The 25,398-nt window shown below is 43.5% G+C and overlaps 1 protein-coding gene across 1 annotated transcript in view; it reads left to right on the forward strand.

Moving 5' to 3' along the window:
- Nucleotides 1-25,398, forward strand: part of LOC137536478 (gastrula zinc finger protein XlCGF26.1-like) — a 36,006-nt gene continuing 10,608 nt past the window's right edge. Inside the window, exons 1-8 of the mRNA XM_068258690.1 lie at nt 1-58; nt 4,401-4,517; nt 4,642-4,812; nt 4,944-5,022; nt 5,142-5,197; nt 5,368-5,497; nt 9,286-9,383; nt 25,251-25,380. Of these exons, the coding sequence (XP_068114791.1) occupies nt 4,425-4,517; nt 4,642-4,812; nt 4,944-5,022; nt 5,142-5,197; nt 5,368-5,497; nt 9,286-9,383; nt 25,251-25,380 (757 nt within the window). The 5' untranslated portion in view covers nt 1-58; nt 4,401-4,424. The remainder of the gene's footprint in view (nt 59-4,400; nt 4,518-4,641; nt 4,813-4,943; nt 5,023-5,141; nt 5,198-5,367; nt 5,498-9,285; nt 9,384-25,250; nt 25,381-25,398) is intronic.

The following is a 25,398-nucleotide window of genomic DNA, read 5'->3' on the forward strand; positions in this document are numbered from 1 at the left end:
TATAGAGGAGGCTGGAGGAAGTAGAGAGGAGACATTGCTGGTGCTGGCAGCAGAGGGGGTAATCATTATTATTTCGTATTTACATATCGATGACATTTTCCGCAGGGCTGTACAGAGTATTTGAGATAGAACTTTATTGTATATTATTTTATATGTAGATATAGAACAGGAAGGAGTTATAAACCTTGTAACACATCGTACTGCTTTGTCTCCCCCCATCATCAGCTGCTGCTACATATGCCCTGTACAGAGATCACTGATCCAATCCCGTCATCTCTGCAGCACAGGAGCTTACACTCTAATGTCCTCACCACACTCACACATTTATTAATGCACATTTGTATAGCTCTGACATATTCTGCAGCACTGTACAGAGATCACTGATCCCTTCCCACCAGTCTCTGCACTAGAGGAGCTTACACTCTAATGTCCTCACCAAAGTCACATATTATTATTATCCTGCCTACTTAAAGCCTTGGGAACTGCATCTATTGGCTGCGCCAGTGCCAGGTGGCAAGTGCGCGGACGGAGCCACCCCCATTGCCACATGCACAGGCGTAGGTAAGCACACATGCAGAGAGTTGCGTAAGCGTGTGTGTGCATTCAGGAGGACAGGGGCGCGGCGGTCATTCTAGTGCCCGTTTTTTAAATGGGCCGAAATGACTAGTACATTTATATAGGTCTGACATATACTAAGTTATCAATATACCAATAAAATAGGTGGGTTATTTATGGTGTAGTAAGTTTTAAATTCCTATAGCACTGTACATACTACAGTGAAAGTAATCTTCTTATGCACATTGGCTGCGGCAAAGTCACTGAAGCACAGAAAATAGATGTAATACTTAGAAGATGACAATTTCATGAGTGGTTCCTACATAGGTGTCACCAGAATAGTGACCTGGATCTCTGTATGTCTAAGTTAGGACAGAAAAGTGTGTGTGTGAGAGAACGCGGAAAAGCCGCCGCGTGTGCTGCTAAGGAGGCGGCTGATTCCGCGTCCAATGCGGCGGTTTGCACGCGGAAGCGTGTGTCTGGTAACAGGGCAGAACGCGGAAAAGCCGCCGCATATAACAACAGTAAGGCGGCTGGTTCCGCGTCCAGCGCGGCAGTTTGCACGCGGCAGCGTGTGTCTGGTGTGGCTGAGTCTGTTAGTGCACACAGGCTTAGGAATATGTGCGCGCGCGCTGAGAGGCAGAACTCTTATACTGGGCAAGGAGAGATCAGCTGATCACGCCGATCAGCTGACTCCAGAACAGCTTACTATTGGTTGATCAATTAGGGGTGGTGCCGGAGAGCACTACTCCATATATAGTTACTGCTGGCCAGTCTCAAGTTGTCTGCCGTTGCGAATACTACGTGGAAGCACTCAGACCTTAGTCAGATCCAACAGTGTGTTTGAACCAGGTGGACCTGGGAATTCACACTGAGCCAGATTACTTGTACTGTTATTCTGTTTATGCTTAGACTAGTTCCAGGGTGTAGAGACCACGGACCTCACACCCAGACTAGGGAACTTGTGTTATCCTTCTGTTATACTTCAGACTAGTTCCAGGGTGTAGAGACCACGGACCTCACACCCAGACTAGGGAACTTGTGTTATCCATCTGTTATACTTCAGACTAGTTCCAGGGTGTAGAGACCACAGACCTCACACCCAGACTAGGGAACTTGTGTTATCCATCTGTTATACTTCAGACTAGTTCCAGGGTGTAGAGACCACGGACCTCACACCCAGACTAGGGAACTTGTGTTATCCATCTGTTATACTTCAGACTAGTTCCAGGGTGTAGAGACCACGGACCTCACACCCAGACTAGGGAACTTGTGTTATCCATCTGTTATACTTCAGACTAGTTCCAGGGTGTAGAGACCACGGACCTAACACCCAGACTAGGGAACTTGCGTTATCTATCTGTTATTCATCAGTTTAATTCCAGGGTGTAGAGACCACGGACCTCACACCCAGACTAGGGAACTTGTGTTATCCATCTGTTATACTTCAGACTAGTTCCAGGGTGTAGAGACCACGGACCTCACACCCAGACTAGGGAACTTGTGTTATCCATCTGTTATACTTCAGACTAGTTCCAGGGTGTAGAGACCACGGACCTCACACCCAGACTAGGGAACTTGCGTTATCTATCTGTTATTCATCAGTTTAATTCCAGGGTGTAGAGACCAAGGGCCTCACACCCAGACTAGGCATTGTTGACATCTGTTATGACTTACTGCTTTCTCTGATTCGGTACCTCGCATATCTGATATGCATGACTCTCTTGCAACTGGCAGAGTCCCAGTGGATTGGCGTGCAGCCCACGTTTTCCCATTATTTAAGAAGGGCAAAAAAATCAGATCCTGGAAATTATAGACCTGTAAGCTTAACATCAGTTGTATGCAAACTATTTGAGGGGTTACTAAGAGATACTATACATGACTTCATAGTAGAAAATAATCTTATTTCTCAGCATCAACATGGGTTTACTAAAGACAGGTCCTGTTTGGCTAACATGCTCAGCTTTTATGAGGTAGTGATTGCTAATATGGATATTGGGAATGCTGTAGATGTGATATACTTGGACTTTGCAAAGGCCTTCGACACTGTTCCCCACAAAAGTCTGGTGCAAAAGTTGAGGATGCAAGGACTGGGGAAGAGTCCATGTATGCATGGATAGGGAACTGGCTAATGGACAGAAAACAAAGAGTTGTGGTCAATGGATCGTACTCAAAATGGGAGACTGTTAGCAGTGGGGTCCCACAGGGGTCTGTACTGGGTCCAGTGCTCTTCAATTTATTTTTGTAGATGCAGTAGTGAGCAATGTTGCTATTTTTGCAGATGATACAAAATTGTGCAGAATCATCAACTCTCAGGAAGATAGTGTCATATTGCAACAGGATCTGGATAGGATGGCTATATGGGCACATACATGGCAGATGAAATTCAATGTTGACAAATGTAAAGTCATGCATTTTGGTCGTACCAATGGTCTAGCACCATACAAAATAAATGGGATACAGTTGGGGACATCAAACTTGAAGAAGGACTTAGGAGTACTCATCGACAACAAGTTAAATAATCGTACTCAATGCCAAGCCGCTGCAGCTAAAGCTAACAAAATTTTGGGATGCATTAAAAGGGAAATAAAAACTCGAGATGCTAGCATAATATTGCCCCTGTTTAACTCTCTAGTAAGGCCACATCTGGAATATGGAGTTCAGTTCTGGGCACCACATTACAAAAAAGATATTGCAGTTTTAGAGCAGGTGCAGAGACGAGCAACAAAATTAATACATGGGATGGAAGGTCTCGCTTACCAAGAAAGGTTAGATAAACTGGGTTTATTTAGTCTAGAGAAAAGACGCCTTAGAGGAGATCTAATTAACATGTATAAATACATCAGAGGGCAATATAATAGCTTGGCGGATGAGCGTTTTATCCCTAGGCCTTCTCAAAGGACTAGAGGACATGATCTGTGCATGGAGGAAAAACGTTTTAGCCATTTATTTAGGAAAGGGTTCTTTACAGTAAGAGTGATTAAGATGTGGAATGCATTGCCACAGGAAGTCGTTATGGCAAACTCTATACCTGCATTTAAAGGGGGCTTAGATGCTTTCCTTGCGTTGAAAGACATCCATGGCTACAATTACTAGGTAATGCCTAATGATGTTGATCCAGGGATTTTATCTGATTGCCTTCTGGACTCGGGAAGGACTTTTTCCCTTTTGGGGCTAATTGGACCATGCCTTGTAAGGGTTTTTTCGCCTTCCTCTGGATCAACAGGGATATGTGAGGGAGCAGGCTGGAGTTGTACTTTGTACTGGTTGAACTCGATGGACGTATGTCTTTTTTCAACCAAAATAACTATGTAACTATATTCCGTTGCCAGACCCCGCTTGCCTTGGATACCGAATCAGCCTTCTGTCTTTGTACTTTATCTGTCCGTGTGTTGCCGACCAGGCGTGCCCGACCTCGAGAGCTATCTCTCCTCTTAAGAGATAGTCTCCAGAACAGATAGTGATATCCACCTTCAGGTGTCACTCACTCTCTGGTCCTTCCTATCTCCAGCCTGACTCCACCCCTTGGAGAGTCTCAGGCTGCTGGAAGGTTCCTGTGCCCTCAAGAGCAGTATTCCTTTACTGCCTATGATCACCTGCTCAGCAGGTGCATTACTCAAAGTACTACTGTTGCACCAAACACTCACATACCTATAGGTGTCCAGAGGTTAGCAATATATCTGTATTATCGGTGATTCTGCAGATCATCATTAATCAGGTATATATCTGCATTCTTGGTGATACTGCAGATCACCAATAATCAGATTCTCTCTGCGTGCTGACACCAATCGTTACAGTGTGGCTTCCCGATCTATGATTTCTCCACCTTTATTATCGCTCTACAGGGAAAGGCCTTTCTAATACATCACATGACCACATCACTGAGGATGGAGGACTGGAGTCACATGACTGAGAGGATATTAGACTTCACCCTGGAGATCATACAACTGGTGACTGGAGAGGTGAGGAGGATTCTGAGAAGATTATGACATTGCTCTATAACTATTAATATGATACAGATCATTGGAGAGGTGAGGAGGATTCTGGGAATGTACACAGTGACTGTTATTGTATATGTTTGTACAGAATTATAAACTAGTGAAAGAAGCATCTGGTGAACCCCTGACACCCAGCAGCCATCACCATGGACCATCCCCCATCACAAAGCGGCCACCTCACTCCCTGATATCTGAGAGAAACAATGTGAAGAAGATTGTAGATGTCATCAACAAGATGATGGAGCTGCTGACGGGAGAGGTGAGCAGTGCTGGGAATTATGGGATATTCTCCACTAACAGAAAGGGAGGTGCTTGTATGATAACTGTATCACTGTGTGTGTCAGCTTCCTATAAGGTGTTATGGATGTGACAGATTATTTCTTCATGCAGGAGTGGCAATACTTAAAAGAACACAAAGATTCCTATAAGGACACCATGATAGAGATTCAACTGCCCCTCACATCACCAGGTAAAAGCAGACTTTCATTTCTTGTAAAAGGGAGAGCAGTAGAGAGAGTATACCTAGACCCCCCATTATCTTATAAACACCTAGAAGCAATGTATTCAGTCAGTGTGTTTTTCTTACAGATGGATCCAGTAACAGAAACCCACCAGAGAGATGTACAGGTCCTCTTTATTCCCAGGTTTGTACACAGGAAAGTTGCAACATCCCCTACTATTATCAGGTAGCCGGATTTGTAGGTCTACTATACTCAGCAGTGACTCCAAACTCTCAGTTCATCAATTCTAGTATGTGCAGTATGGTTACTAGTACAGTATATATGTATTTTTATATATAACTTTGTGATTTTAGGCTGAAAATCTGATTGATATAAAACATGAGGTCAAAGAAGAAGAAGAGGAGACAGAAGTGACGGGTGGCGGGCAGTGTATGGAGGAGGGGGACATGATGGTGACCAGTGAATTAGGAATGCCAGTTTCAGGTAAAGAAATAACCTTGCTTGACCTATTGTTAAAGCGGACCCAAACCAAACATTTTTTCAATTCAAAATATTTAGTTGCATTACTCTGACACATACAAAGATAAATAAACACTCTTTCAAGCTTATGAGCATTTCAGTGCATGCTTTCCACCCTTCTCTTTTCATAACTAGGGTTATACAGGTGGCAGCCATTAGCTGAAATCTTGTATTTTTAATTTGGGTCCACTTTAACTGATACTGAAAGTATATCTAAAATAAGAGGAAATGAAAAAAAATATACATACCTGGGGCTTCCTCCAGCCCCCTTCAGGCTAATTTGTCCCTTGCCGTCGTCCTCCACCGCCTGGATCGTCCACTATGGGTTCCTGTAATTCGTCCAGTTGGCGCAGACCGCCTGCACATGTTCCTCTGTTACGCTCCTGTTGCTAGGAGTGATAGGAGCCATGCACGCGGCCCGAGCCATGCATGCATAGTTCCCCTAGACTGGCCTAGCGCAGGATCCAGGTGGCGGAGGAGGACGGTGAGGGACCGATGAGCTTGAAGGGGGCTGGAGAAAGTCCCAGGTGTGTATATTTTTTTTCATTTCTTCTGATATCAGGTTTACTTGAAGTAGTCTTATCTTCCTTCTTAATTTTACATTTCAAGCATAAAGTTGCCATGTTAGTGCACTGATAGCATCAAAGCAGGCTGTGTGAGTATTATGTGTAATAAGCTGTTTATTTCCACTAACAGCTGTTATATATTTCATTTTTGAGAGTAGCTCCCATTATCAGAACAGCTCTATTAGCACCAAACTTTAATAAATAAATATCTGACTACAAAAATAATAATTTACCCCTGCAGTGAGTAACAAGTTAGTCTTTGTGGTCCAAGGGTTTCCTGTATATTTATATAGTTCAAGTTTAACTGCTGCGCTCACCAGATTCTGTACCTAGTTTTTTGAAAGGCTACAGTTTATCTTACAAAAGTCCTCAAGAATTAATTCAGAAGATATTTTCCATCCACCTTTAGGATCACTGTTAGAGGTTCAGTGGGAGAATACAGTTGAATTCACCACTCCTAGAAAAATACAAAAATTCTCCACATAGGGTGATAACGTTCAGATTATCAGTAATATGCAACACGCCACCCAAAAGTGCTCCAGTGAGTTGTGAAGGCTGATGTCAAGAAATTCATAGACCCACACCCCCTCTCCTTATATGCTCACCAAATTCAGACCACCTTAATTAATGGTGGATTTTAGGCAGTGTTCATCTCCTTATGTACATGGTAAAGTCCGGCCAAAAGCATTCTGTATTTTTCTCCAGCTCACAGCAGCTGATAACTGTCTCTCCCCATGCTGTCTCTGTGCGGTAACTTGACAGGCAGCCAATAGGGAAAGCCACACAGCCTGCTTCTCACACTGATTTGATGCATCAAATCAGTGTGAGAAGCAGGCTGTGTGGCTTTCCCTATTGGCTGCCTGTCAAGTTACCGCACAGAGACAGCATGGGGAGAGACAGTTATCAGCTGCTGTGAGCTGGAGAAAAATACAGAATGCTTTTGGCCGGACTTTACCATGTACATAAGGAGATGAACACTGCCTAAAATCCACCATTAATTAAGGTGGTCTGAATTTGGTGAGCATATAAGGAGAGGGGGTGTGGGTCTATGAATTTCTTGACATCAGCCTTCACAACTCACTGGAGCACTTTTGGGTGGCGTGTTGCATATTACTGATAATCTGAACGTTATCACCCTATGTGGAGAATTTTTGTATTTTTCTAGGAGTGGTGAATTCAACTGTATTCTCCCACTGAACCTCTAACAGTGATCCTAAAGGTGGATGGAAAATATCTTCTGAATTAATTCTTGAGGACTTTTGTAAGATAAACTGTAGCCTTTCAAAAAACTAGGTACAGAATCTGGTGAGCGCAGCAGTTAAACTTGAACATTGTAACTAATATTGGAAACCACTGCAGCGACCCCAGAGACTGGCGGTAGACCTATCACATAGATTTGTTTAGACTGTGGCGCAATAATTAATTAATGTATATTTATATAACCCACCATTACCCCATAGGGTCCCTTTTCATCTTCTAGCCATTTCTTGTCTACAGACGAGTGCTTCAGGACAAGCTAAGTGCAAGTAAGGACCACGAATGTCTATAGTACCAACAAATGAGGAGATACCGTACACCATATGAAAGGTCCATCTTCCTTTCCTCGGTATAACATCATAGTACCAACAAATGAGGAGGAGATATTGTACACCATATGGAAGGTCCATCTTCCTTTCCTCAGTATAACATCATAGCACTAACAAATGAGGAGGAGATACTGTACACCATATGAAAGGTCCATCTCCATTCCTAAGTATAACATCATAGTACCAACAAATGAGGAGGAGATACTGTACAGCATATGAAAGGCCCATCTCCATTCCTCAGTATAACATCATAGTACCAACAAATGAGGAGGAGATATTGTACACCATATGGAAGGTCCATCTCCATTCCTCAGTATAACATCATCGTGCCAATAAATGAGGAGGGGATACTGTACACCATATGAAAGGCCCATCTCCATTCCTCAGTATAACATAATAGTACCAACACATGAGGAGGAGATATTGTACACCATATAAAAGGCCCATCTCCATTCCTCAGTATAACATCATAGTACCAACAAATGAGGAGGAGATACTGTACACCATATGAAAGGCCCATCTCCATTGCTCAGTATAACATCATAGTGCCAACAAATGAGGAGGAGATACTGTACAACATATGAGAGGCCCATCTCTATTCCTCAGTATACCATCATAGCACCAACAAATGAGGAGATACGGTACACATTATGAAAGGCCCATCTCCATTCCTCAGTATAACATCATAGTGCCAACAGATGAGGAGGAGATACTGTACACCGTATGAAAGGCCCATCTCCATTCCTCAGTATAACATCATAGCACCAACAACTGAGGTAGAGATGCTGTACACATTATGAAAGGCCCATCTCCATTCCTCAGTATAACATCATAGTGCCAACAAATGAGGAGGAGATACTGTACACCATATGAAAGGCCCATCTCCATTCCTCAGTATAACATTCATAGCACCAACAACTGAGGTGGAGATGCTGTACACATTATGAAAGGCCCATCTCCATTCCTCAGTATAACATCATAGTGCCAACAGATGAGGAGGAGATACTGTACACCGTATGAAAGGCCCATCTCCATTCCTCAGTATAACATCATAGCACCAACAACTGAGGTGGAGATGCTGTACACATTATGAAAGGCCCATCTCCATTCCTCAGTATAACATCATAGTACCAACAAATGAGGAGCAGATACTGTACACCATATGAAAGGCCCATCTCCATTCCTCAGTATAACATCATAGCACCAACAAATGAGGAGGAGATACTGTACACCATATGAAAGGCCCATCTCCATTCCTCAGTATAACATCATAGTGCCAACAAATGAGGAGGAGATACTGTACACCATATGAAAAGTTCCATTCCTCAGTATAACATCATAGTGCCAACAAATGAGGAGGAGATACTGTACACCATATGAAAGGCCCATCTCCATTCCTCAGTATAACATGATAGTACCAACAAATGAGGAGGAGATACTGTACACCATATGAAAGGCCCGTCTCAGTATAACATCAGAGGGCTAAGAAATGAGGAAAAGATAAGTCCAAGTTTGCCCATTCCTTCTTCTAACTGCAAATATTTTGGGAGATTTTTGTAAATTAGACTAAATATATTCGGACAGTGTGTGTTTCCTACAGATGGATCCAGTAACACAAACCCACCAGAAGGATGTACAGGTCTACTTTATTCCCAGGATTGTGCACAGGAAGAGCACAGCTATGAACTCCAATATCAGGTTGGTGGAGCTGAGGGTATACAAAATAAAGCAAACCTAAACTAAAAAGTAACCATCATAAATTCTACTCCTAAATGAGACTTAAAAAAAATACCACAGAATCTGTCATTTGCATACCTGATTATTAACCTTTACAGTGAAGAAAATACAGAAGGAACATACCGTAGCCTTGTTATACAGTGGTGTGAAAAACTATTTGCCCCCTTCCTGATTTCTTATTCTTTTGCATGTTTGTCACACTTAAATGTTTCTGCTCATCAAAATCCGTTAACTATTAGTCACAGATAACATAATTGAACACAAAATGCAGTTTTAAATGATGGTTTTTATTATTTAGTGAGAAAAAAAACTCCAAATCTACATGGCCCTGTGTGAAAAAGTGATTGCCCCCCTTGTTAAAAAATAACTTAACTGTGGTTTATCACACCTGAGTTAAATTTCTGTAGTCACCCCCAGGCCTGATTACTGCCACACCTGTTTCTTTTTTTTTTTTTTTTTAAAGACTCTTTATTTTTCAAATATATAAAGCAAGGAAATTGTACAAACATTCCAGGAGTAAAATATGCATAATAACAAAAAGTGGACATTACATCAGGAGTGTCAGCAAATATCCAGTACATAATGTAGACCAAGGAATAATGCAAGTATAGTGGTCAGCCAGTGACTCCGTATATAGTGCGTACATATAGAATATAGTATATTCTTGGGGTGATGTGAAGGGGCCCCCCCCAAAGGGGGTGAGAGGAAGATATTTATATAAGACTAGGTCGTCGCGGACCTCCGTTCCCACAAGCACAGAAAAAAGGATGAGAGAAAATTGTGGATAAACCATGGTCCCCAGAGCCCAAAGGGGGTCATACTGCCAGGGACCCAGTAAAATTAGTGCATATGCTTACGGAAAGGGAGCCGCACATAGTCCAGAGGGGGGGCCCCCTCCCACCCCCCAGCTCCCGGGTCCAGTGTGCCGAGTGCATATAGAACAGGCTGAGCACGCTGAATTCAAAAATCTGCAACTCCAAGATCTAAGGGTAGAGAAGTAGTAAAAGAAAAAAGAAGGAAGAAAAAAGAAAAAGAAAGTGAGAAGGGAGATAGGAAATAAGGTGTTTAGTAGAAAGAAGAAGAGGATAGAGGAGTTTGGGGGCATCCCATCAGTACCAGAGCTCCATCTGTGTCCAGATAATATGTGGCTATCTGAGCTATGGTGAAGAAGAACAACCAGGGGGTGAGTATCAGGTAATAGACATTGCGTCTCTGTATTCTTGAGTTTCTAAAAACATGTGCCAATGTACCCACGTCTTATTGTGCGCCTCTTCCCTACCATGTAGAGCATGCGTCATGGACTCCATTTGGTTGATTGATTGGACTTCACTAAGCCATTCTGGGATTGTGGGTGGAGTAGCGGATTTCCAGTGTCTGGCGATGAGTATGCGAGCCGCCTGGATAAGGTGTTTAGTGAGGGATTTTTTAAATCTTTTAACTGGTTTAGGGGTGTGGTGCAGGAGATAATAGGAAGGGTCTGGGTTAGGGTCACCATCTGTAAGTGTCTTGATATATTTTTGTACAGCTTCCCAAAAGGGGGTTATGAGTGGGCATTTCCAAAAAATATGAAGAAGTGTACCCCGTTCCAGACCACATCTCCAGCACAGTGGATCAGCCGCTGGGTATCTCACATGAAGTTTTGCAGGGGTCAAGTACCATCTACTCAAAAGTTTATAATTTGATTCTTGAATCCTTGCAGAAATGGAGGATTTTTGATTTAGTAATAGTATCTTTCGCCATTGCTCAGTAGTAAAGTTGTAACCCAGATCTGCCTCCCATTTGCTCTTAAGTTGTAGGGCCCAAGACTCATCTGAACCCAATAGTTGGTAGATTTGTGAGAGAGACCTTTCCACTTTGCCTTTACCTAGGCACATGGATTCAAAAGGTGTAAGGTCGCGAGACAGCTGATCCCTTGTGCCTAATGCGCGCAAAAAGTGCTGGAATTGCGATAGGCTCCATGAATCTAGGGACGGGGTTCCTCTCACTGAACGCAGGTCAGCCAAAGGTGTCCAATTTGAGTGAGTTATAAGATCCTTAGCCCTTAAAGGTGGATCTGTTCTCCAGTGCTGGTAACCTCTAAGGTTGCAGCCTAGGGGAAACAAAGGGTTGTTTAAGAGAGGGACTAGTGGGGTCGGCCAAGGTGAGATATCCGGGTCCTTGCGTGATTTAGAGAGTGCTAAAAGCGTAGATTGTAGTGAAATAAAGCCTGTGGAGACTTTAGGGGAGGACCAGGGAAGATTGAGTAGGTCAGATCCCATCATATCTGACTCCAGTTGCACCCATCGTTTATGTTCAGAATGTCTGTGCCAGTCCACCAGTCTGACCAGGGAGGCTGCAGTGTGGTACTTTTTAAGATCAGGGACAGCTAAGCCCCCTTGGGATTTAGATAGGGTTAGTGCGTTATATCTTATCCGAGGAGGTTTTTTGTGCCAAATGAACTGTGTGAGTAGTTTTTTAAGCTCTTTAAAGTGCTCTGTGGGCGGGGTGATGGGTAAGGCTTGGTACAAGTATAGCAATCTAGGTAGTATATTCATTTTGATAATGTTGATGCGGCCTATCCAGGAAAAGTGTGGTTGGTCCCATCTTTGAAGATCTTGTTTAATGGTATGGACCAGAGGAGGAAAGTTTAGTTTATAAATAGATGCAGTGGAGGAGGGGAGCTGAGTCCCTAAGTATGTGATGGATCTGGACACCCATTTAAAGGGAAAGTTAGATTGAATAGTGGCAACGAGGGATGATGGTAGTGCTATGGTCATGGCTTGGCATTTGTCAGGATTAATTTTATAGTTAGCTAAGGATTGGTAGGTCCCTAATTCTCTCATTAAATTTGGGAGGGAGATGTGGGGATTTGTGAGAAAGAAAAGTAAATCGTCGGCGTAGGCTGCCACCTTGTGCTCTGAGGACCTGACTTGTAGTCCTTTAATATCTTGATTGCTGCGAATGGTGCGCAGGCAAGGTTCCAGGGTCAGGGCAAAAATGAGTGGGGACAGGGGGCAACCCTGTCTGGTACCGTTGCCAATAGACAGGGGATCTGAGATCAACCCATTGACCCTGACGCAAGCTGTAGGCCTGGAGTACAGAGACAGAATCCACTGAAGCATATGAGGACCCAGGCCAATATGCTTTAGGGTGTGTGTGAGGAACCCCCAGTCTACTCTGTCAAAAGCTTTTTCAGCATCTGTTGACAAGAGCAGAGTGGGGGTATGAGCTGTGTGAGCCCAATCCATTAGATCGACTGCTCGTATGACATTATCTCGGGCCTCCCTTCCCGGTATAAATCCAGCCTGGTCAGGGTCAACTAGATGACACATGTAAGGGGATAGCCTATTGGCAAGTATTTTAGCAAAAAGCTTTAGGTCCGTGTTTAATAAGGAAATGGGCCTATAATTGGAGCACAAGGTGGCGTCCTTCCCTGTCTTAGGGATAACAGTTATCTGTGCTCTTAACATATCTACTGGTAGCTGTGCAGGTTCTGTGTTTTCTGGGGCTAAGCTATTAAGGGCTTTGGTTAGAAAAGGCAAGAGTTCGTTTTTGAAAGCTCTATAATATTCTAGGGGGAGGCCGTCAGGGCCAGGCGCTTTACCTGTCGGGGATGTCTTAATTGCTAGTCTTATCTCATCTTCTAGAATGGGTTTCTCGAGGTCTTCAAGTGCTTCAGGTGGGAGTGTGGGCAGACCTGAATTAGAAAGGTATTGGTTGATTATCTGGGCTTTTTCTGAGTCGGATGTGCTCATGGTCGGAGAGGGCAGGTTATAAAGGGAATGGTAATAGTCTCGAAAGACTCTGGCAATTGATTCATGTCTTTTTTTCTTATTACCACTAATGTCTTGGATGCAGGTGACATGTGTGAGAGCCTGCTGGTCTCGTAAAGCTCTCGCTAGGAGTCTGCTGCATTTATTACTGTATTCATAGAAACTTCTCCTGCATTTGATTGCTATGTGTTTCTCTTTTTGAAAAAGGAGTTTCCTCAACTTCTCTCTCTCTTGATTTAGAATATTTAAATCTGCCTGAACTAAAGTGCTCTTATGTTTGGATTCCAGCTGTCTTATTAGGAGGAGGGAACCTTCCATTTCTTTCATCTTTTGTTTATGAATTATGCTGGCTTCATGAATTAGGGTACCTCGAACTACACACTTATGTGCCGCCCATAGGGTGAGAGGAGTTATTTCCTCCGTTGCATTCTCTCTAAAGTAGTGTGAGATAGATTTTAAGATCTTATCCTTAAACTCTGGGTTTTGTAGTAGCGAGCTATTCAATCTCCACTGCCTGGGAAGACACTGTTTAGGGCGGATGCCAATTTCCAGCGTCACAGGGGAGTGGTCCGAAAGGCAAGTCACTCCAATGTCTGTGAGGATTTGTTCTGAGAGTAGATTTTGTGATATAAATATAAAATCAATACGCGTGTACGAATTATGCAGAGGAGAAAAGTAGGTGTAGTCCCTGGCAGTGGGATTTTGAATCCGCCATATGTCTATTAGCTGTCTTTTGGTGAGTGCAGTGCGGCAGGTCTTTATTGCCTTGCTGGTCAGGGAGCTCTTACCAGTAGAGTTGTCCCGGGAAGGGTCCAAGACCGCATTTAAATCACCTCCCAGGATTAGGCTTCCTTCAGCAAAAGAGTCAAGGGCTTCGAGGGCCCTGACCAGAAAGGCAGGTTGCCCACCATTGGGGGCGTAAAAAGTGCCCAATGTGAGCATTCTAGAGAGGTATTTACCCTTTATAAAACGGAAGCGACCGGTAGAGTCTTTACACTCCTGCAGAAGAGTAAGCGAAACGTCTTTTGACAAAAGGATAGCTACTCCTTTAGATTTAGAATCAGGGTTGTTGCTATAGAACACCTGTGGGAAATGCTTATTAGATAACTTAGGGTATGCATTTTCCTTAAAGTGAGTCTCCTGCAGGAATGCTATTTGCACTCTATCTTTGTGAAGTTGTCTGAGTAAGGCTCTGCGTTTTTCAGGGATGTTGAGACCCCTGGTGTTCAGTGATTGTATCTTAAGGAATGTGATCTAAGTAGCTCCAGCAGATATTAAGATGGAGGGAGACTGACAGGAATACCCCAAGAAATAGTAGGGAAAGAGAAAAGAAAGAAGAAGAAGCAGATTCAGTGGGAAAAGTTGAGAGTCGTTGCCTATACCGAGGCAACCAAAATCTGGTGAGTATATATATCGAGCAAATAAAGTATAAATTTAAGAAACTGTTTATAGCCCTAAAGGCCATAATGGATGGGGAACAAAGTAGAGTTGGCACTGCGCGCAGAGCTCACGAGCCTAGAGAATCTCAGCTAATTGTGCAAAGCCCAAAATGGAGTTGCATAGTGTAGGTTGAATAATCCGCTATGGTCCGGATATAATAGAGAACAGTCTAGGCTCGCATGACACTGAGGCAGGGTTAGCAGTTATATAGTATCGCACATACTAAAAGCGGGACAATAAACCAAACATCATAACATTAGTTAGCATTGAATTAGTTATAACAAACTGTGCTCTTAGCACCCAAAACATCCATGCATATATACAGGTGAGAATAATGGGTTAGCACCCTGGTAAAGTGAAGAAGGGCTAGCTGTAAGGTTTGTCTCCTGCAGTTGTCTTTTATAGTGTAATGGGTGAGACTGTCCATCTCCTCAGATCAGGTGGCTCAAAAAAGAAAAAGTACATATATATATGTGTAGACGGCCAGTTGCGGAGTGTAAGGGCAGTTAATATGTGTATAGGAGCCCAGCAACGAAAGGAGAGAGTAAAAAGTAAAAATGAACAGTTCCCCAGATGGAGGGAAGTTTTCATAGCTTCCCAATATCTCGAATCTCCAAGGGTATGTGTATACTCACGCATCCGTTGTCTGGGGTAAGTCCTCTCGGCGTGGACGTTGTGGGCCCCTAATGAGCATTAGATCTGGATCCCACTCAGGGAGATCTACTGTTGAGATCTCCATTTTTTTGCAAAAATCTGTAAGATCTTCCGGGTTCCGAAGTATCGCAACCTGCGTGCCTTTCTTAGCGTGGAGATGAAATGGAAAGCCCCATTTGTACACTATCCCAGCTTCACGGAGCTTCTGTAGGAGAGGTCGTATTGCTCTACGTTGTGCCAGTGTAAGTGGAGCAAGGTCCTGGTATAGGGTGATTTCCGCGCCATCAAAATCCAGGGAGCCCTCCTGTCTAGCCGCAGCCATGATGGCGTCCTTGATTTCGAAGTAGTGTATGCGGCATATCACATCTCGTGGTGGGGCGTTTCCCTTTGGTAATGGTCGGAGGGCCCGGTGGACTCTATCTATGCGGATCGGGGGGCCCTGTGTTCTATTGAGCAGCTTGTCAAAAATAGCTCTCACCGTTTCTCGGAGGTCTTCCTGGCGCGTGGCCTCCGGCAGGCCGCGGATGCGTACATTGTTTCGGCGGCTTCTGTTCTGTAAATCTTCTATATGTGAACGGAACACCGCATTAAGTGAAGTCTGCCGGTCTTTAGCTGCTTTTAGGTCGTTAAGTTCTTTTTGGAGGTCCGCTACATCCGTTTCCACCGATTGGACCCGGTGTCCAAGGCCTATGATATCCTCCTTTAGCGCCGAGATTTCTTGCCTCGTGGTGGTGAGTATTGTATTAGTCTGGGTTAGCATGTCTGCCTTTGTTGGTAGGCCCCTCAGGAAGTCCCAGATGTCCTCTAGGCTTCTCGCCGAGGTAGTCTCTGGGGAGTCTTCCGATGCTTGGGCCGCGGCCTGCCGATCCGCCATCTTGTCTGTGGCGTTGCGTGTCAGGGGGCCTGTGAAATATTTAGCGACCGTGTTAGCGGCTGGTCCCGCGGCCCCTATTTGATTCTGTCGTGGTCCTCGCTTAGAGGTCTTCCCTGCTGTGGTGTCAGTAGCAGGATTTGGCTGGGGATTTTGGTCCATTTTGGCTTGTTGCTGTCATGCGGCTCGGAGCTCTGCAGAAACACGTCTTTACAGCGCCATGTCCGGCTCCGCCCCCCTGCCACACCTGTTTCAATCAAGAAATCACTTAAATAGGAGCTGACACAGAGAAGTAGACCAAAAGCACCTCAAAAGCTAGACATCATGCCAAGATCCAAAGAAATTCAGGAACAAATGAGAACAAAAGTACTGTAATTGAGATCTATCAGTCTGGTAAAGGTTATAAAGCCATTTCTAAAGCTTTGTGACTCCAGCGAACCACAGTGAGAGCCATTATCCACAAATGGCAAAAACATGGAACAACGATGAACCTTCCCAGGAGTGGCCGGCCGACCAAAATTACCCCAAGAGCGCAGAGAAAACTCATCCGAGAGGCCACAAAAGACCCCAGGACAACATCTAAAGAACTGCAGGCCTCACTTGCCTCAATTAAGGTCAGTGTTCACGACTTCACCATAAGAAAGAGACTGGGCAAAAACAGTCTGCATGGCAGACATCCAAGGCGCAAACCACTTTTAAAGAGAATCTGTATTGTTAAAATCACACAAAAGTAAACATACCAGTGCGTTAGGGGACTTCTCCTATTACCCTCTGTCACAATTTCGCCGCTCCCCGCCGCATTAAAAGTGTTTAAAAACAGTTTTAAAAAGTTTGTTTATAAACAAACAAAATGGCCACCAAAACAGGAAGTAGGTTGATGTACAGTATGTCCACACATAGAAAATACATCCATACACAAGCAGGCTGTATACAGCCTTCCTTTTGAATCTCAAGAGATCATTTGTGTGTTTCTTTCCCCCTGCATCTCTCATGCACTGAAGTTTCAGGCTGCTCTTTTCTTCCTGCAAACAGCTTTGCCCTTGTCTATAATTCCTCACTATGTGAAAGCCCAGCCAGCTCAGAGGACGATTTATCCAGCTTGTAAAAGATAAGAGAGAAGCTGCTCTAATCTAAATAACACACAGACAGTGTGCATAGAGGGGCCTGGAAGGGGGAGTTCATAGCAGAACCACAACACTGAAGAACTTGGCAGCCTTCCAGACACAGGCTGACAAGTCTGACAAGAGAGAGATAAGTTGATTTATTACAGAGACTGTGATAGTACAAAGTGCTGCAGTAAGCCAGAACACATTAGAATAGCTTTTGGAACTTGTAGGATGATAAAAAACAGGATGCAATTTTTGTTACGGAGTCTCTTTAAGCAAAAAGAACATTAAGGCTCATCTCAATTTTGCTAAAAAAACATCTCAATGATTGCCAAGACTTTGGGGAAAATACCTTGCGGACCGACGAGACAAAAGTTGAACTTTTTGGAAGGTGCGTGTCCCGTTACATCTGGCGTAGAAGTAGCACAGCATTTCAGCAAAAGAACATTATACCGACAGTAAAATATGGTGGTGGTAGTGTGATGGTCTGGGGTTGTTTTGCTGCTTCAGGACCTGGAAGGCTTGCTGTGATAGATGGAACCATGAATTCTACTGTCTACCAAAAAATCCTGGAGGAGAATGTCCGGCCATCTGTTCGTCAACTCAAGCTGAAGCGATCTTGGGTGCTGCAGCAGGACAATGACCCAAAACACACCAGCAAATCCACCTCTGAATGGCTGAAGAAAAACAAAATGAAGACTTTGGAGTGGCCTAGTCAAAGTCCTGACCTGAATCCTATTGAGATGTTGTGGCATGACCTTAAAAAGGTGGCTCATGCTAGAAAACCCTCAAATAAAGCTGAATTACAACAATTCTGCAAAGATGAGTGGGCCAAAATTCCTCCAGAGCGCTGTAAAAGATTCGTTGCAAGTTATCGCAAACGCTTGATTGCAGTTATTGCTGCTAAGGGTGGCCCCACCAGTTATTAGGTTCAGGGGACAATTTCTTTTTCACACAGGGCCATGTAGGTTTTGAGTTTTTTTTCTCACTAAATAATAAAAACCATCATTTAAAACTACATTTTGTGTTCAATTATGTTATCTTTGACTCATAGTTAACGGTTTTTGATGAGCAGAAACATTTAAGTGTGACAAACATGCAAAAGAATAAGAAATCAGGAAGGGGGCAAATAGTTTTTCACACCACTGTATGTATAGAGTAGAGACACCAAGAGCCAAATATAGTAGTAGTTTGTACTGGTAGTGAAAATGAAGTATAATACAATAATAAGCTATACTCACAAAGCAGGGTTACCTCAAAGGCAACCACTGTATAGGCGGGCGGGGAAATTAAACCTGACCCTACTCAGGAATAAGAAGTCACTCTCCGTAGATGAAGAAAAAAGGGGTAATACCCCTCCACCAGGTGTGGACTTAATCTAACATAGTATGGATACAGAGCCGGCAAAAGGATAAAAGTATCTAAAGAGTTTAAATTGTGAGGAGGCAGTGATGGACTTACCTCCTCCAAGCAGACACAAAAATTGCCATTGGTCGCAATTCACTAAGCAGTTTAGACAAGTCTACTGCTGGTTTTTAGTCTACTGATGGTTTGGTCAGTTGCATCAAAGGGGGAATTCACTATTACTAAATTTTTTAGACCTGGTCTAAACCATTTGGTAATTAGGTGGGTAAAGCAAAGGAAATGATCACAAGATGCAATTCACAAACAAGTAGCTATGACTGACATCCTTCTCCTCTGATGGGCTCTCCTCTGGATACAATTAAACTCCTGCATAATTAAAAGGTTCCATCCTCACATCTAAAATACCTCACAGAATTACTTTACCGGCAGAAATCAGGTGGTCTATTCTCTGTCAGAAAAAGTGGGTGTGGTTAATCCTTGTTATCTTTTGTGAATTGTGTAATTACTGAATGTTAAGACCAGGTCTAAACCATTACACCAAACCATCAGTAGACTAAAGACTAGATTACTTACCGGTAATGTCTTTTCTGGTAATCCGAAGGACAGCACCCTGAGAGATGTCCACTCCCACATTCACTGGACAGGACCGCACTAAAGAATTTACATAGTTAGGCAGTATAAGGCAGCATTTCACATACCAGATCAGTTATAAAAAAGACAAGACACCAAATGATGCTTCAATATAAATGTTTTATTTACATGGGTGGGCGTCAACGGGTGCTGTCCTTCGGATTACCAGAAAAGACATTACCGGTAAGTAATCTAGTCTTTCTCTGGACATCCTCGGACAGCACCCTGAGAAGACAAACAAGAACACAATATCTAGGGAGGGATAACTGCCTGTAAAACTTTTCTGCCGAAGGCTAAATCTCTACTAGCAGATACATCTAGCTTATAATATTTTGCAAAAGTGTTTGAAGAAGACCAGGTAGCTGCTCGGCAAATCTGCTCAATACTGGCTCCCGCCCTCTCTGCCCAAGAAGTTGACATCGACCTCGTGGAGTGAGCTTTGATGGATGCTGGCACCTTCTTATTTTGCACACTGTAAGCCAGAGAAATGGCCTGTCTTAACCATCGTGCTATGGTAGCTTTTGAAGCTTGTCTTCCTCTGTTTGGTCCTGAATGAAGGACAAACATAGCTCTAGATCTTCTCCAACTGTTAGTGACTTCCATATACTGTAAGATACAGCGTCTGACATCAATAGCCTGCAACTTCTTTTCCTTGTCATTTGAAGGATTTGGACAGAAAGAAGGTAAGTAAATTTCCTGTGACCGGTGAAAATCTGAGACCACCTTTGGTAGAAAGGTAGGGTCCATCTTTAAAGTAATACGATCGTCTGAAACAATGCAGTAAGGTTCATCAATTGACAAGGCTTGGATCTCGTTTACACGTCTTGCAGAACAAATTGCTAGTAGAAACACTGCCTTCAGGTTTTTCTCCGATATTTCTGATAATGGCTCAAAGGGATGTAATGAAAATGCCTGTAATACTGTGTTTAAATCCCAAGGCGGAGTCCTTATTCTATGTTTTGGTTTCAACCTAGAAATTGCATGGAAGAATTGAATTATAAAACGATCTTCTGACAATTTCTTCTCCAAGAACACACTTAAAGAGACTCTGTAACAAATTTTTCAGCCTTAGTTCTTCTATCCTATAAGTTCCTATGCCTGTTCTAATCTGCTCTGGCTTACTGCAGTCTTTCCTAACTGCACTGTCTCTGTAATAAATCAATGTATCTTTCCTCTGTCCTGTTTGTCGGGCTAAAGCTTGATTGTGTGGAATGTGCAGGGCTGCTTGTGATTGGTAGAAGCGATACACACCCTCTGCAGGCCCCCTGCATACTCTGAATGACTCATACACTATGCTTAGCTGAGCCTATTAGAAGCTGGTTAGTTTGTTTGTAAACACTGCCTAAAACTGTTAATTACAAGCCAGGATTGCAGCAGAGAGTGGCAGAAACAGCACAGAGGGGCACAGGAGAAAATAATGAATAGAATGGTATGCTTTTTATTGTAAGAATATTAGAGTACAGATTCTCTTTAAAGCTGCCGTCTGTACCTTTAATGTGCTGATGCTTAGGCCCATTGCGAATCCTGCCTGTAAAAACTCTAATACAGAGGATATCAAAGTCCTTGAGAACCCCTTCCTTGAGCACCAATCAGAATAAGTTCTCCAAGCCTTCGCATACATCCTTCTAGTTACCTCCTTTCTGCTGCAAATCAGAGTTCTTATGAGTTCTTCTGAAAATCCTTTCTGTCTTAGGAGTGTCCATTCAGGTTCCATGCTGTTAGCTTGAACATGGTCAGCTGTGGATGGAAGAAAGGGCCCTGAGATAGTAAGTCTGGTCTGTTCGGTAATATCCAAGGATCCTCTACAGCTAACCTTTTCAGCAGCGAAAACCAAGGTCTTTTTGGCCAAAATGGGGTTATCAATATAGCTCTGACCTTCTCCTGCATTATTTTGTTTAGTACTCTCGGAATCACTGTAATTGGTGGAAAGGCGTAGACCAGAGGAAATTCCCATCTGATTGAGAATGCATCTGTGACCTTTGAGTTGTCCTCCCGAGAGAGGGAACAGAACTGAGGGCATTTGTTGTTGTGTTTGGAGGTGAATAAGTCTATGTCTGGACTGCCCCATTTCTGCAGAATCTTTTGAAATACTTCCTGATGAAGGCTCCACTCGTCCTGTAACAAAGTCTCCCGACTCAGGAAATCTGCCATGCAATTTCGAGAACCCTTCAAATGTACAGCTTTTAGAGAACAAGTCCATTGTTCCGCCCAAGTCATTATCCTTTGAGTCTGACTCCATAGGGAAGCACTCCTGGTACCCCCCTGTCTGTTCAAGTACGCTACTACTGAGGAATTGTCCGTCTGGATCAACACATGTTTCATCTGGAGGAATGAGGAGAAATGTTCTAGAGCCAATCTGACTGCCTCCAACTCTCTGTTGTTTGATGGCATGCTGCTGAGAGTCTGAGACCATAGACCCTGGGCTGGCATATTCTTGAAGTGTGCCCCCCACCCTACTGTACTTGCGTCTGTTGTCAGAATGCATTCTGTTGGAAAGTTCCAGAGACGGCCTGTTGAGAGATGTACCTGTTCCTTCCACCAGTCCAAAGAAAGTTTCACCTTGGGAGGGATTAGTACCCTGTCGTTTAGAGAAGACTTCTTCTTGTTCCATACCCTCAGGATCCATACCGGAAGTTGCCTTGAATAAAACTGTCCCCAAACCGTAGTCATGAATGCAGAGGTCATGAGTCCCAGAAGTGACATAGCCTCTCTTATACTTGTGGTCTGAGCACTCTGAAAGGAAAGAATACAATTGATTAATCTTTGACCCTTATCAACAGGCAGAAATACTTTCTGAACAGAAGAATTAATTGTAAGGCCTAAATAATTCATGACTTTTGAAGGTTGAAGATAAGATTTCTCCCAGTTCATGAGCCAACCTAATGACTCCAGAAAGCTAATTGCATAGCTCAACTGATATGAGACTGACTCTGTAGAAGGGCCCCATATCAGCAGGTCATCTAAGTAGGATATAACCTGAATAGATCGCATTCTAAGAACTGACAGAACTTCTGCCATTATCTTAGTAAATAACCATGGTGCTGATGATAACCCAAATGGTAAAGAAGTGAACTGGTAATGTCTTACCTCCCCTGCAGTCCTGATGGCAAATCTTAGAAACCTCTGTGATCTCAGACTCATGGGGATGTGTAAGTATGCATCTCTGAGGTCTAGGGACACCATATAACAGTCTCTCTGTAGTAGGTTCACTACTGTCCTCATATTGTCCATTCGAAATTTCTTGTATAAGATGAATTTGTTCAATGACTTTAGATTTATGATGAACCTGTAATCCCCCTTGGGTTTTTTGACCAGGAAGACAGGGGAGTAGAAGCCTGCATGAATCTGAGAAGCGGGTACCTGGCGTATCACCTTCTTCTCCAGTAGGGAGGAAATTGATTTCATCAGTGCCGTCTGAACAATCACATCCTTTGGGTGGGGGGTTACACAAAATCTTGAATGAGGTATCTTTACAAACTCTAGATCGTATCCCTCTAAGACAATTGACTTTATCCATGTGTTCTGGAAATGCTCCTGCCAAGTTTCGAAAAAATGTGTGATCCTTCCTCCTACTGGAATTATGGCGTCATTGTTGTTTTGGTGATGTAACTGAGCTGGAGGGATTGAGTAGGAAATTTGACTTGCCTCTTGGACCTTTTCCTGTATTCCATCTTTCTCTACTATATCCTGTAGAGGTACTGTTTTGCTTCCTCTGGTTCCGAAAGGATCTCTGAAAACGAAAAGTCTTCCTCTTAAGCGGGAAATTTTTCTTCCTATCTGATGATCTGTCAAGGGTCTCTTCCAACTTGCTACCGAACAAAAGGTTTCCCTCACATGGAATGCCACATAAACGTGATTTTGATGATGAGTCTCCCTGCCATGTTCTTAGCCAAACCGCACGTCTTGTAGAATTTACTAATGCTGATGTCCTAGCCGACAGCCTTACAGATTCATCTGCTGCATCAGAAAGATAATTAACTACCAAAAACAAAGTAGGAAATGCCTTCAATATCTCCTCTCTTGGCGTATCTCCTGCTATATGCATATGAAGTTGTTCTAACCATATCTTTAAACAACGTGCCATGGCTGTGGATGCGACGGCAGCTTTAAACCCTGTAGTAGATGATTCCCATGCTCTACGCAATAAGTTGTCCATCTTTTTATCCATGATATCCTTTAAAACTCCTGAGTCTTCAAACAGAAGGTCTGAGCTTCTAGACATTCTTGAAATTGAGGGATCCAGTTTAGGAACTGGACCCCAAAATTTCTGATCCTCAAGTCTAAAGGGATATCTTCTAGCTAGCGACTTTGGCCAAAACACTCTCCTTTCTGATACATTCCATTCTTCGTCTATCATCTCCTTAAGATTCTCATGAACCGGAATGAAGGTTGATTGTACAACTGACAGGCTTTCATACATCTTATCCATAGCAGATAACTCTTTATGCTCAGCTTTAACTCCCATAGTAATATGCATTGTAGACAGTAACTTATCCAAATCATCAACAGCAAAAGCAAACTTTGCAGATTTCAATGCCTTTTCCTTTTCTTCCTCAGAATCAATTAAACTACCCTCCAAAGATGAATCATCCACCTCTCCCTCCGAGAGCTCTGATTCTTCATCCTCTCTATCAAGCTTCCTTTTCTTAGATGGATGGTGAGATTTATCAGAAGTAACCTCTGTAGGTGCTGAAGGAGGGGGAGGGGTAGGAGGGGGAGGAGAGGTGGGGGTAGCAGCCCCTTTGAAAGCCTGGAAGGTAGATGATGGTTCCGATTTCATCCATCCCACAAACTCTTTTAATACCCCAGAAGATTCCTGCTTCACAACTTTATCCGCACATTTTTGACATAAAGATTTTGAAGATATAGGAATCCTAGTAGAACAAATTGAACATCTCTTTGTATCAGTTTTCTGATCTGCTTTCTTATGTTTTTCTCCTTTATCTCTTGGATTGGGCTGTATAAGATAAAGAGAGAGAACAAAACAGAAAGGCCCCTCAGTAAAATATACTAATGTATATAAAAAATAAATGTAAAGCAATCCCACCAGCAGGATTATTTTACCAGAGAGGAATTGGAACCTTGCTCCGCAGCCTGAGAAGAGGATCCAGCAGCCTGCTCCATGGTCAGCCGATACACTCTGAAGGCTGAAAACCAGAAGCCTTAAATACACACAAGCCCACCCAGCAAAAAACGCACCCTGTGCAGCCGAAAGAGGTGCCTACCTACAACCATTGCCGTCTGCAAGTTCCGTGGGACGCTGACAGGCTTCCTGAGCCCGTAATGGCGCTTGGCGTTCCCTTCCTGGCTGCCTCACATGACCCGATCAGCTGACAGGGGTCGAGTAAACCGGAACTTCCGGTTTCCGCGCTCTGGGCGGGCTTCCGTAGCGTCTGGCGTCTACACTGCCCGAATGCTCTCCACCTCAGACCAGCCTGCCTTGCAGCACTCCTGGGAGCATTCTGGCAGCAGCCCCTGCTCACTGGCATGGAAAGCCTCAGACAATCCGACGTAGTGCATCCTGCGTGGACAGGACAAGAACTGATCTGGTATGTGAAATGCTGCCTTATATACTGCCTAACTATGTAAATTCTTTAGTGCGGTCCTGTCCAGTGAATGTGGGAGTGGACATCTCTCAGGGTGCTGTCCGAGGATGTCCAGAGAAAAAACATCTGTAGACTAGTCTAAACTGCTTAGTGAATTGAGGCCATGTGTTTGTCAAATAGAACAAGTTTATTTTACAGTACATACTCCAGGGGACAATGCAACGCATTTCACAGATTTGACCCCGCTTAATCAGGCAATAACAACGGAGTAATAGCAGGTGTGGTCAGCAGAAGAGCCAGGCACCTATGTGTTACATGTATGCTTTGCACTGTACATACACGTTTATCTAATCATGTCTCATGTCAGTTCAGGTACTTAAGTGTTTCCAGTCTCTGAAATAATACCTGAATAAATTAATTTTAATGTGTGAAGTATACTTTTTTCTGTGATTTTGTGGGTTCAGGCTGAAGAATTGACTGATGTGAAAGTTGTGGTAAAAGAAGAAGAAGAGGAGACAGAAGTGACGGGTGGCCGGCAGTGTATGGAGGAGGGAGACATGATGGTGACCAGTGAATTAGGAATGCCAGTTTCAGGTAAAGAAATAACCTTAC

This window comes from Hyperolius riggenbachi, chromosome 10 (genome assembly GCF_040937935.1).
Source record: "Hyperolius riggenbachi isolate aHypRig1 chromosome 10, aHypRig1.pri, whole genome shotgun sequence".
NCBI classification, from domain to species: domain Eukaryota; kingdom Metazoa; phylum Chordata; class Amphibia; order Anura; family Hyperoliidae; genus Hyperolius; species Hyperolius riggenbachi.